At 39.4% G+C, this 12,671-nt stretch overlaps 2 protein-coding genes across 4 annotated transcripts; both read left to right on the forward strand.

Annotated features, from left to right (window-relative positions):
• The first annotated feature begins 231 nt into the window (after positions 1-231).
• selenoh (selenoprotein H) lies at positions 232-5,223 on the forward strand. The gene is made up of 5 exons (XM_046031177.1): positions 232-329; positions 718-844; positions 2,497-2,639; positions 3,502-3,621; positions 4,985-5,223. Exons 1-4 carry the CDS (start codon positions 269-271, stop codon positions 3,606-3,608), a joined length of 438 nt encoding a protein of 145 aa, XP_045887133.1. The 5' UTR covers positions 232-268; the 3' UTR covers positions 3,609-3,621; positions 4,985-5,223.
• Positions 5,224-5,579: 356 nt separating this feature from the next.
• On the forward strand, positions 5,580-9,412 carry clp1 (cleavage factor polyribonucleotide kinase subunit 1). Of its 3 annotated transcripts, none has more exons than XM_046031175.1 (6): positions 5,580-5,747; positions 6,881-7,155; positions 7,331-7,438; positions 7,546-7,665; positions 8,127-8,264; positions 8,395-9,412. In XM_046031175.1, the coding sequence occupies exons 2-6, from the start codon at positions 6,883-6,885 to the stop codon at positions 9,079-9,081; spliced, it is 1,326 nt and encodes a 441-aa protein (XP_045887131.1). In that variant the 5' UTR covers positions 5,580-5,747; positions 6,881-6,882; the 3' UTR covers positions 9,082-9,412. The 3 variants fall into 3 exon arrangements, with proteins under 3 accessions (XP_045887131.1, XP_045887130.1, XP_045887132.1); XM_046031174.1 differs by having other exon boundaries at positions 5,581-5,747; positions 6,853-7,155; XM_046031176.1 differs by lacking the exon at positions 5,580-5,747 and adding an exon at positions 5,798-5,992.
• The last annotated feature ends 3,259 nt before the right edge of the window (positions 9,413-12,671 follow it).

The raw sequence follows: 12,671 nt of genomic DNA on the forward strand, positions 1-12,671 counted from the left end.
TAACTATTTAATAACGATTTAGCAAATGGGGTTTTACAAATGGTGGCAAGGTAAAATAGGCCAACGGACTTTATAAACAAAATCCTTTGGTGTACATATGATGAATACAGCCTATTTCTTAGCAAACATTTTAAAATGAATACGTGTGTTGCTACGCGTAATATATACCTATATATTTGTCAAAGTACCAGTAAGAAAACCCGGAATTTTGTTATGACCGTCTGTATAATGGTTTCTTCCGTCATTCTGAAACCCCCTTCAACCAAATATGGTACAGTCGACTCCACATGCGCGCGAACGTTTTGTAAGAGCAATGGCGTCTAAAGCAGGTGGGTGTGTTGTGGCTACATGCTCACTACAAATACAACTGCGTTATGTAGCAATATTAATGTGATGTATCTTGTGTAGTTAATATACAGGTATAGTGTGCTATACCACGACTACAGAGTTTGGTTAGACTTTCAGGCTGCCATAGAGTTAACATCAGCTAGCCAAATGGCAAACAGTGGAGCAAAGTAGTATCCAAACTTTTATTAATGATGAAAGATGTAACGTTACATCAGGCAGTTTCTGACTACACAATGTGAGTGTGGTTAACATTATGTCGGCTAAGCAGACTCACTGCCTTATTAAATGCTATCTTCTACAACAGTCTTTATTGTATCAGGAAGCTAATCTGTGTTATGAAAACAAACATGTAACATCACGTGTGTTCAGGTCGTCGAGGGACGAAGCGCAAAGCAGAGGTTCAGGCTGATGAGGAGAAAGCCTCCCAGAAGGAGAATAAGGACAAGGGAGAGGGGGAGAAGTGCCAGCAAGGCCAAAGGGTGGTCATTGAACACTGGTGAGTAACTTATTGAAATCAGCCTGTAGTACAATAAGTACATTCAGCAGTTAATCACATCTGAAAGTATCACCCAATCATCAAAATGTATTTATAGAGCAGTTTTAAAACAACTAAAACAGACAAAGTGCTGTACAGAAAAATAAATGGACATGAAATACATGGCTCATATGAGGCAAAAAAAGCAATAACCATTATTCAATAAAATCAATAGATCAAACTTATCAACTTCAGGCCAAACTAAAGAGGTGGGTTTTAAAAGAGATTTAAGAACAGAGTGTAGAAGCCTATCAAATGTGCAGTAAAGTAATGAAGTAATACATACAAAATGTTCAGAAATGACTAAAATGTAAAAAAACAAAAGTATTACTTAGAATTTCCTCTTTCACTACTATTACTGAATTTAGTATTAACATGATACTGATTAATGCATAAACATCCGGTTAAGAGAGGTGTCCTGTTAGATGGTTGAGGTGGTGTTGTGAAGTGGGAGGGTCTGCCGGGTCTGGAAATGTTTTTTCGCCATTATATATTCCCATTTCTGTTGCTTCTTCCAACACTATCCTCAATTTTGCCAAACTTACTAGCACAGGACTCTCCCGGATAATGTAAAAACCATACAAGTTTACGTCAGGACCACCAGTTTAAATTATTTAAGCGTTGTTTATAAGAAATCGCAAAATGCTTCGATGTTACATTTGTTTACATAATGGGGCAACATAGTTGATGTGTTCAACCAAAGTTGACCACAAAATTGCACAATTTTTAGCTTCTACCTGCAGTTAGTGGTGCACGTGATGATTGGTGGGTTCTTGCCGAAAGGCACCTTGGGAGTTGTAGTTGACTTCTTCCTTGAACGTTTTCTTCAGGCTTCTACTTTTTATCAAAGAAGATATTTTCCAACGCAGTTGTTTTTATACTAATGTTGTGTAATGTTTTGTACTGATTATTTAACCGGCAGAGAGAACTCCATTTGTAAGTCTCTTAACATCGTCTGTGGGGAAAATTAATGGGACTTTTACTTCTCAAACCAGGGGCGCTAGAAAGAGCTCCTTCCACTTCGCAACTCACTTTAACCATTATCATCAAGCATTATATTTATAAGATGGTGTATTTTGTATGTCAAATCTTGATGATGTAAAGTAGGTCTTTCTTTTGTTTGGGTTTTATTTTCTTTTGTTGAACTTAAGTGGTTTCTTGTCACAATAAACTTCCAGCAATGATAAGCCGACACGTCTCAATTTCCCACCAACGTGTGTGAGTGAGAGTACATGAAAACTAGTCAGCAAGCTAAAGTAAAAGTTAGATCGCTAAAAGTAACGTACAAGTGGTCGAAACGTCCAGCTTCTCTCACCTCAAGTGGTAGCAGGAATACAAACTTGACCAAAACCACAAAAGCCATCCCATCTGTCGAAGGGGTATAATATAGGGGTACTTAAGCCAATCTCACAGGGCTATGCAGGTATGTTGGACATAAATGGTTGGGAATCACATAAAATGGTAGTACCACAAAGTTGTACTTGTATGACAGTATTTGATTTACGTAGATAAATTTATGTAGTTGCTTTGTCAGATTCAGCCACGCTCCTCATGGATAACATCAGTAGCCTGCACAGATGTCCTCCTGATTATTGATCTGTTATTTCTGGCAGTAAGAGCTGACGAGTGTATGGGCGTAATGCTGAGGAGGTGAAATCTGCCCTTCTGGCTGCCCACCCTGATCTGACTGTGGTCCTCAACCCTGAGAAACCACGCAGGAACAGCTTTGAGATCACTCTGCTGAATGATGACAAAGGTGAGGGGGGCAAAAACTCCATTGTCGAGCGTCTTTATCTCAGATTTTGGACTTTTACCCATTTGTAGCGCCTATTAAAGGTTCAGTTCCCCAAAAAACTGTTTTGCTATGCACTTATTTGTTTTTACTTGCTGAGGTTATGATGTATTCACTTCCAAGATGGTGGTGGTGAATGGAATTTCATTTGGTGTTCATAGCACTGAAAAATATCTCTAAGCAACACGTCTTCTCTGAAATAATGCCCCAGTTACTCAGAATAATCACAGGCCGTGCTCCAGCGAATCATCATTGTGTTTTTCATCTTCACAGTTCCTATAAGGTTTGTAGCAAGGCCTGTGAATCCTCCAGAGAATTAATCAGAATTAAACTAAACACATTTTCCCCAATCATTCAGTAAAGCCACACCACACAATTTCTATAGAAAAGATTTCACGTCAGCTGTGGATCTGAGGTGTTAACTAAGGAAGTGAAGAAAGGAAAATCTTGCCAAAACTTTTACTTCGACTAATCTGTCTTGTCATTAAAGCCTGCTCAAACAGTCAGCAGGAGGCTGTGTTTATCAGGACTTTAGCTCACAGATATAATACAGTTTGCACAAAGATTAAGACATGTGCCAACACACGATACCCTGTGTTATTGGGCATAATGTGTCCCCTGTGTTTGTGCTAATGTTAAGAAGTTAGTACACCAGTTGCTGTTCACTTTGTTTTTGAACATCAAAGCTAACGCATCTTAAATCGTCTTGAAAACATTTTGATTTTACTCTAATCCTCTAGAGATTGTTGTAACACCTGAGTAGTATTGCTTATCTTCTATATTGTTCTTACAAACGACACTGTTCTCTTCTGTCTCATCCCTAAAGAAACATCTCTGTGGACTGGAATAAAGAAGGGTCCGCCTCGTAAGCTGAAGTTTCCTCAACCCGATGACGTGGTTGCTGCCCTACAGGAGGCTCTGAAGGCAGAGTAGACACTCAGTGAAGGTTTGTCATTTCAAAGCTGTCAGACAGAATAATATATAACACGGAAAACACTAGATACAAAATGAACCAAGGATTGCACGGTCAAACTAAATAATTAATTTCATTCAACTGTGAAGTGAAACTTGAGAACTCGGTACATTATTTTGTACTGGAGGTAAAAGGAGTTAAAATGGGATGCATAACAAGGGAAGTTTGACACCACCATTTATTCTCAACTACCTGTTTGTGGACAAGAATTAATTAGGTTTTTAGGAGGATTTTCCCCCAAACTGTATTTAAACATTTGTTTGTTTAATGTTGTACCCTTTTATCATAAAACCTAGACTAATACACATGTATTTGCACATTAGTTGTTTTTACCAGAATCTCTTAAGATACTTTGCAAGCAGTTGATGCTGGTTAATATTTGTCTGGATACACTGACAAATTAAAAGGAAAACCATTAGCTTCAATGCTCCTTTCCAATTCTGTGGTTCTCTATTGGAGCGATGAACACCATTCCTCATTTATAGATTAAACCTTTATTTAATTTGGTAATCTCAGTGAGATCAAGAGAAACCTGAGTACAGCAGATAGAAAGAAAAACAAACAGACATAACGAAAGGACAGTCACAGACATGGCTAATTAGATTTGAAGATGAAAGTTTATATTATATCATTTGGTCTTCTGGGGATGGTTGTGGAGAGCATTATTGTGACATGTTGAACCAAAATCTTCCATAGGTGTGTACCTGCGTTGAGATGTGGCGACTGCAAAGACTGTAGCATCTTATTTACGTCATTTTCATACTCGTCACACCATTCGGTGACGTCTGGTGCTGAGAAGCGTCTGCATTTGATGTTTCTCACTGATCCAGGGTTTTTCTTTTAATTTGTCCCCTGTCTGTATATTCTGTATATATTTTCCCCCCAGAGCTAAGTGTCATAGCCTAAACTTGGATTTCCTTTCATGTCTTAGCATTTTATGAGTCACCCGCCTAGGGGAGAAATTAATTGCTTGTTAGTAGAGACTTTGACACAGCATCAACTTTCAGCCATTAGACCATAGCTAACAGATTCCTTTCAGTAGCAGGCTAAGTGTAGACCCCTGTATAACATGAAATTAGCATGAAATAATCCCACAGTTTGCTTACATGCTAATTTCTGCATGTGTGGAATCAGGTTTTAATAAACCATGTGTAACTCAATTTATTCAGATTAGGCAGAACTACTTTACCCCAGTACATGAAGAAGTGTCTGTACTGCTATTGGTTGAGACTGACAGCCTCATCGGTAGATGGGGTGAGGAGGGCTCGTACCTGTGGTGTGGTAGAAATATTTATATTTTAGAGTTTAACAGAATATTATTTTGTCTTACATGCAGCCAAGAGTTCAGGAGATGTGGTCCTTGGAAGCAGAATGACGAGGAGTGATCAATGGGATGTTCTCAGTCCCTCCTCCGATGAGCCAAGCTCCAACAGCTCACATCTTCTGGATACATGGTGACACCTAGTGGAGCGTCTCCGAACCAGTACATTTCTCAGATGCACAGTCCTGCTGTGTTCTCAATGGTTTATTGTGCTTTTATGTCTGTTTTTGGTAAATAAAGTGAGTCACTTATTATATGAATGTAGGTTTGTGTTGTTTTTACTCTAGCTAAGCAGTCATTATTCGTATGTGGGAAGGTATTTCCGTAGTTTCAGGAATTATTTTGATCAACAACCTCCTTAAGAGATTGTTTGCTGTACTGGGTTGGGTTGAAAAAACCATGAATGTATTCTGAAAACTCAATACATTTAAGTTACTACATATCTCAACTATATAAAACATAGTTTATCTACATTTGATCTGTTCAATGACATTTAACGACTCAAGCTGTAATAAGTATTTGTAGTAACTGATCGTATTTAAAAAAGGTCTTTCCTGACTTAAAATGTATTTCCTAACCTTGAAATATTGTTTTCACCATAGACCGTATAGGGTTAGGGCTTCCACCATACAGTCTATGGTATACACCAACTGAAGCAAGTGGAAGAAATGATTGGTTGCTACGGTCGTGACGTCATCACCACGCGACCAGCCCCAGCAGCGATTCCTGTTGAGTTGAGAGCATAACTTAATTCTACAATAAGGCTTGAAATTAGCCCGTAAGTACAATTAATTAAAAATAACCAAATCGTATACGTTCACCTGACTCAATGGGAGTAGATTATTGACATTCAGGATGTTTGTAGGCTTTCATTCCGCGTTTACTGCTGAAATTAGGCTGAGTTAGCTACGGCGTGCTTACTGCTAGCTGGTTAGCCTGCAAATAGCCGATGGCAAAATTGAGTGTGCTCATCCATTAGTAAACATGTTAAATGTCAGACTCAGAATCAGCTTTATTTTCCAGGTATGTGTACACATACGAGTAATTTGACTCTGGATTGTACATCCAGAGTACAATGTCTTAAAATAGGCAGCTCAAGGCTTGGCTACGGCGTACAAACGAGCAGCGTTTTCAGCTAAACGTGAGAACCCTCAGTAAGATAGAAAGTTTAGTATTCAACTAACTTACTGCGGACTTGAGGTACCGATGGCATACTACTTTCATTCAATACTTGGGTTGTTTTTGGTGGGCTTTGTGGGTATCTTTTAAGTAAAATCATAAATATTTTAATAAAACATTCAAACACCACCTTGAAAAAATAAGTAATCTGATCGATTAAAAATGTTAACAATCTCTCTTTATAGCCCCAGATTGTACCTCAGATGTAACATTATTAGCGAGAGCCATAAATCAGAATGAGGTTTATTGCCAGGTAAATTTTCACATACGAGGAATTTTCCCTTGTTATGTATAGGTGCTTACATTGGTACACATGACAAAATAATACTAATACAAAAAAATAATAACATGGAATGTGCACAAATTTACATTACAAACTGGGGCTACACTCTCTTAATCCTCTCAGGTACTATTTTATCTTTCTTAAGTGAATGTAGTAAATTAATTGTTTATTTATTTGACTGCATTAACTACACTATGCTTGCCATTTTGATATTCTATAAGCATTGTGGCTCAGCTTTTGATAAACATTTGTTGATATTCTCAACATTTTACAGAGTCAGTGATTACTCATAAAGACATGTATTAATACAAAATGAAAATAACCTGCCCTCAAAGTATGGCAGCTGTTAGAGACGTTGTGACAAATTGTATTGTGTTGAAGTAATGTATTTGCATGAAACTTTTTCTTTTCAATATGCTAGGTATTTATGACAGACCTTTTCTTGTCAGACATGGCTACTGAGGGTGTGGAAAAGACAAGTGAAGATGCTCCAGTACCTGGGAAGGTGAGCACCAGGTTTGACCTGGAGAAGGAGACTGAGCTTCGGTTTGAGGTGGAGGCAGGGGAGGCAGCAGAGCAAGTTGAGCTGGAGCTCCTTACAGGAATGGCTGAGGTGTTTGGTTCTGAGCTGAACCGCAACAAGAAGTACACATTTGGACCAGGCTCCAAAATTGCAGTTTTCACCTGGCAAGGCTGCAGTGTGAATCTTTATGGAAAGCCAGAGGTGAGCACCTGGAAGAGGGTCTATGCACATGTGTGAATGTTTTCATGCGTGTGTTTATTTCAGCATACTTGTGATTCAGCTCATTAATGGGGTTTGGTGTCACATTTACATGTGTGGCTTTGTAAGTTTGGCATTTATTTGTGAGGCTCAAATAACCAGCATCTCTCTACCACAGGTGGCCTATGTGTCCAAGGATACTCCTATGTTGCTCTACCTGAACACACACGCTGCCCTGGAACAGATGAGAAAACAAGCAGAGCGGGACAATGAGAGGGGGCCGAGGGTAGGTTTGAATAAAGAACTACTGTTTTCAGGGGGCCTTATAGGCAAACTTGTCAGATCCCAGTAAATGTGTTTTGCATTGACAATGAATAATGAATCATCCCTCAGGTGATGGTGGTTGGACCTACAGATGTGGGGAAGTCAACAGTGTGCCGGCTGCTATTAAGCTATGCTGTAAGGGTGGGCCGGAGGCCAACACTGGTGGAACTGGATGTTGGACAGAGTGGGGTAAGATGAATTGGAGTTATCATAATAAACATTCACCCAGAGGTCTGAAATTAGAGGATTATCACAGGTAGATTTTATTTTTTGCCTCATGTCACACATCTGGAATTCATGCAAAGCGAAACTACAGCATCTACATAATAGATCAGTTATGATGCCTCTCCTCTTGGTCAAAACAGATGTTTCAGATTTAGGAGTAAAGCATGCCCATGTAGCTGGTTATGTTAATTTACATATTACATACATGTACAGTAATTTCTGGAAAACAAATATTTGGAGTTTTTTAGTGCACTGTTTTAATGACAAATGGCAATTTGTTCATCCATTCAATCATGGAAATTTCGAGTGCTCCCTTCATAATCAACCAACGCTCTCACAGTTGTTGTTTTTTTGAACTACCCGAGTTCACTAGTGAAATCTCAAATCCTATCAATACTAAGTCTAAAGTACATTCTGCTCTTCAGGTGTCTGTACCTGGGACTGTGTCGGCACTGTGCATTGAGCGCCCGGCAGACGTGGAGGAGGGTTTCTCAGTCCAGGCTCCTTTGGTCTACCACTTTGGCTCTACTACCCCAGGGACCAACATCAAACTTTACAATAAGGTAAGAAAAGAAAGATTTTGGACATTTTATAACATAATGGTATAAGCCCACTACCAAAGTACAAATTTAGTCTGCGTTGTCATTGTTTGTATCTGCCCACATAAATCTGTTCTTTTCTGATAACGTGTAGTTGACGTCACGCCTGGCCGAGGTGTTTTCCCAGCGCTGTGAGGTGAACAGGAAGGCCAGTGTGGGAGGCTGTATCATCAACACCTGCGGCTGGGTGAAGGGCTCTGGATACCAGGCTCTGGTCCACTGTGCCTCTGCCTTTGAGGTGGATGTTGTGCTGGTGCTGGACCATGAGAGGCTCTACAATGAACTCAAACGAGACCTTCCTCACTTTGTGCGGGTTGTGCTCCTACCCAAGTCTGGGGGGGTAGTGGAGCGTTCCAAAGAGTGCCGGCGGGATACACGGGATGAGAAGATCCGCGAGTACTTTTATGGCTTCCGTGGAGTATCGTTCTACCCTTTTTCCTTTGAAGTGCGTTTCTCAGATGTCCGCATCTACAAAATTGGGGCACCATCTATCCCAGACTCGTGCTTGCCACTGGGAATGTCTCAGGATGACACCCAGCTAAAGCTGGTGCCTGTGACACCAGGGAGAGACCTCACATATCATGTGCTGAGTGTGAGCAGTGCTGAAGATGGTGAGGAAGGAGCAAGAAAGGGTATAGTGGAGAGCCCTGTTTGTGGCTTTATCGTGGTGACTTATGTGGACACGCAAACACAGGTGATGAAAGTGCTGTCCCCAGCACCCAGACCACTGCCCAGACACACTCTGCTTATCATGGACATCCGCTTCATGGACATGAAATGAAGTAACTCTTCAGGGAATAGGACTCAGTTGTGAAAGAAGTGGGGATCATATTAGGGACAGAGTTCAGTTGAGAGGGATTTTGTCCCAGAGGAGCTAGATTGTGTTTCCTAGTTGACTTGCTTCACAAAGACTACACAGGGCAAAAGAGAAAACAATTTAAGTTCTAAAGTTGGTGGCTACTGTAAATGATACCCCATTTTATAGACCACATGTACATATCTTTAGGCAATGTTTTGGCAAAGGATGTTTTATCAGTGCAGGAATTATTTTCTTGATAATCTATTTCATAAACATTGTTTTTTCTCTTGAGTAATAAATGTTTAATGTAAAACATTCTGTGTTTTGTGTTTAATAATATTAATTTGCCTGGTCAGAATATTTTCCTATCCTGCATATTAGTTCACATTTATTTGCATATGCCCAATACGTAATGGGCTGGTTATTAAAATGGGTGTGTCTGTACTTAATTACAACTTGTTCAAACCTTAAAAAACTCTTAAAATTCCTGAGCTTTCACCACTGAAGAAACCCAAAAAATATTTTTACCAAGCCTCATCCACCATTGCAAACTCATTATGAATGTGTCTGTAAAGTATTCATCCTGTAGTGTCCACCATGTGTGTTTGGACATAAGTGGGGCACTAAACTGTAGGCCATATCCTAACTGACCAGTATGGCAGTAACTGTTTAGGAGCACAACAATGACAGCTCATCTGCTGTTTATCCTGTAAACACCTGCCAGATCATACAGAGTTCATCCAGAATTTGACAGGCACTCACAGACACACTCAAGATGTAGATAACGTCTCTAAATGTTACGAGAGCAATGTGAACAACAATTTAAGTTGGACACAACTTGTTAACATACAGTAAAAATATGTCAAATTCAAAAAGTGTATACTGTGTGATCCCCAGACAAATATTGCATAATGAATTTATGTCCTGGTTTGTATATTTAGTGTGTTTTCTTTACCCTTTATTTTCTACACTATTGCTCTAAACACTGGCTTTAATCAGCAGGATGTGGCTTTGTTGTAGGTGGGACTGTTGTGGAGAATTTGAGTTGACCATCTGGGATCTGGGGTGAAAACTTCACAAAGAAAAGTCCTTCCTAATGCCACAGCACATTAGTATTGTTTTTCAGTTTTTTGTAAGAAATGATAAATAATGTTACATTAATAACAGTAGTATTACATGCTAATGCAGTCTGTCCATTTCAGTATCTGGATATTTAAAGTGTTTCTGTGCAGGTCTCCTGAAAGAAAGTAGAAAAGAAGAATTTTATTTCATGTCAACTTTTAGTCTGAATAATTAAATGTAATAACTCCTTCATATGTGTATGCCCACATTGTTATGTTTTCTGTATTTGTGGGTAATCGAGCTTTCCGATCAAGGATGTTTTTTTTTTTTTTACCAAAAATATATATGGAGGAGCTACTTGCACAAGAAGTTTGGTTAATTAGCTATCAACATTGTTACTGATTGATACTCCTTTTTACAGATCTTTGTATTTAAGAACATATGAACTGACAAGCTTTCAAATATATATTCTGCAGTTGCACACAAATCACACATTTTTGACTCAGCAAATTTAAATTTGACTTTTAATATTTAAAAAAAAAAAAGATGAAATTGTGATGGCATTCCAGTTCCCAAAATGTTTTTTTTTTGGTTACCTGTCAAAAATGTCTTTGGGGGGGTTGGGTTGTGGTGGGGGAATCACATCAGTAAACCCTAGAGACGGCCATACTTTTACACCAGCAGTTCCCAACCCTTTTGACTTATGACCCCTTCAAATGAAGCAGCGTCTGCTTTTAACCCATTGTCATAAGTTGAGTATGTCTGAGTTTTTTTGATAATACTGTCAGATGGTTTAATCTACCAGAAAACTTGTGTCATGGATCTACTGTGGCTTGGATGATCTCATTAGCTTTGGACAAAAGCATCTGCCAAATGACTACATGTAAAATTATGCAGGATTTCACAAGGAAAAAAGCAAAGACTCCAGACTAATTATTGTTGACTTTTTGTGGAACTTTCCAAGAAGGAACATATTTTTTAATGGAATCATCTGTTAAAGAGTTTCCAGTATTACAACCTAAAACCAAGACACCTGATTGTTTTAGTTCCTTGAGTAGAGAGACTTCTCTCCAGAGGTTAGTAGGGACATTTATGAAATAAGTGGACATGCCCTTCCTCAATGTTGCAAAATGTGCAAGTTGATGAAATGTTATCTTTAAGGTGAGACACCACTGTCCAAAATGATGATTTTGCTTCAATCTGTCAATTTTGAGATTTCAAGTTACTTTGCAACTATTATTACCATACTTTCATAAAATGCACAAAACAATCTTGAATAATATACATATAAACATTATAATTTGTCTATTTTATACCAAATCCATCAACCGCAGATTGTGTAAATTTTAATCTTTTTTAGCATTTTCCATGTAAAAGTTCAACCGGTCTTTTTAAAATTGTACATATTGAATCATATTTAATTTGAAAGTTTGTTTTCTAGAACACAGTGTTGGTTAGTTCATATATCCTATATCTATAAGAGATGTGTTAATGTAAACTAAGTGTGTTTCTATGTTAATTCTTAACTGCCATGTTCTCAAAATGACATGTTTCCTGTACACAACGACAGGGCCGGACTCTGTCTCCCCATTCAACCTTTACTGTGCAGATCAGCTGTCTCCGGTGTTCACAGACATTTCTAACACCTCACTGGAGATATGCCATGTGCCAGCCTGCTTCAAAGCCTCCACCATCATCCCTGTCCCCAAGAAACCAAGGACCATGGGACTCAACGAATACAGACCCGTCGCCCTGACCTCGGTGGTTATGAGGTCTTTTAGCGCCTTGTGTTGTCCCACCTTAAATCCACCACAAACCCCTGGACCCCCTGCAGTTTGCCTACAGAACCAACAGGTCTGTAGATGATGCAGTTAACATGGCCCTTCACTACATCCTCCAGCACCTGGACTCCCCAGGAACCTACAGCAGGATCCTGTTTGTGGATTTCAAACACCATCAATCCCAGCCCTGCTGCAGAACAAGCTCTCCTAGCTGAACGTGCCAGACTCCACCTGCAGGTGGATCACAGACTTCCTGATGGACAGGAAGCAGCACGTGAAGATGGGAAAACATTTCTCTGATTCCAGGACCATCAGCACCGGTTCCCCTCAAGGCTGCGTTCTTTCCCCTCTGCTCTTCTCCCTGTACACCAACTGCTGCACCACCAGTCACCAGTCTGTCAAGCTCCTGAAGTTTGCGGATGACACCACTGTCATTGGGCTCATCTCTGGTGGGGAAGAGTCCGCCTACAGGTGGGAGATCGACCATCTGGTGTCCTGGTGCGGCCAGAACAGTCTGGAGCTCAACGCTCGTAGATTCAGAAAGAGGTCGGGGGGTCTGTCACACATTTGACTAGTATTTTTGAATGAATCCATGAAAAAAAAGAGTGTGCTGGAAAATGGATTTGATATGCAAATCAGTGCACATTTAATAAGAAAATATATTTTCTAATTAAAAAAATAATTAAAGCTTCTATTTATGTGTACATTTGAAGAGTTTAATTTTGATAT

The sequence above is a fragment of the Micropterus dolomieu genome, linkage group LG19 (genome assembly GCF_021292245.1).
Source record: "Micropterus dolomieu isolate WLL.071019.BEF.003 ecotype Adirondacks linkage group LG19, ASM2129224v1, whole genome shotgun sequence".
Lineage (NCBI taxonomy): Eukaryota > Metazoa > Chordata > Actinopteri > Centrarchiformes > Centrarchidae > Micropterus > Micropterus dolomieu.

Coding starts and splice junctions, on each gene's coding strand:
- clp1 (XM_046031174.1), top strand. CDS start 6,859: ATGACAGACCTTTTCTTGTCAGACATGGCTACTGAGGGTGTGGAAAAG. Junction 7,666..8,126: donor TGGATGTTGGACAGAGTGGG/GTAAGATGAATT, acceptor TCTGCTCTTCAG/GTGTCTGTACCTGGGACTGT. Junction 8,265..8,394: donor ACATCAAACTTTACAATAAG/GTAAGAAAAGAA, acceptor GATAACGTGTAG/TTGACGTCACGCCTGGCCGA.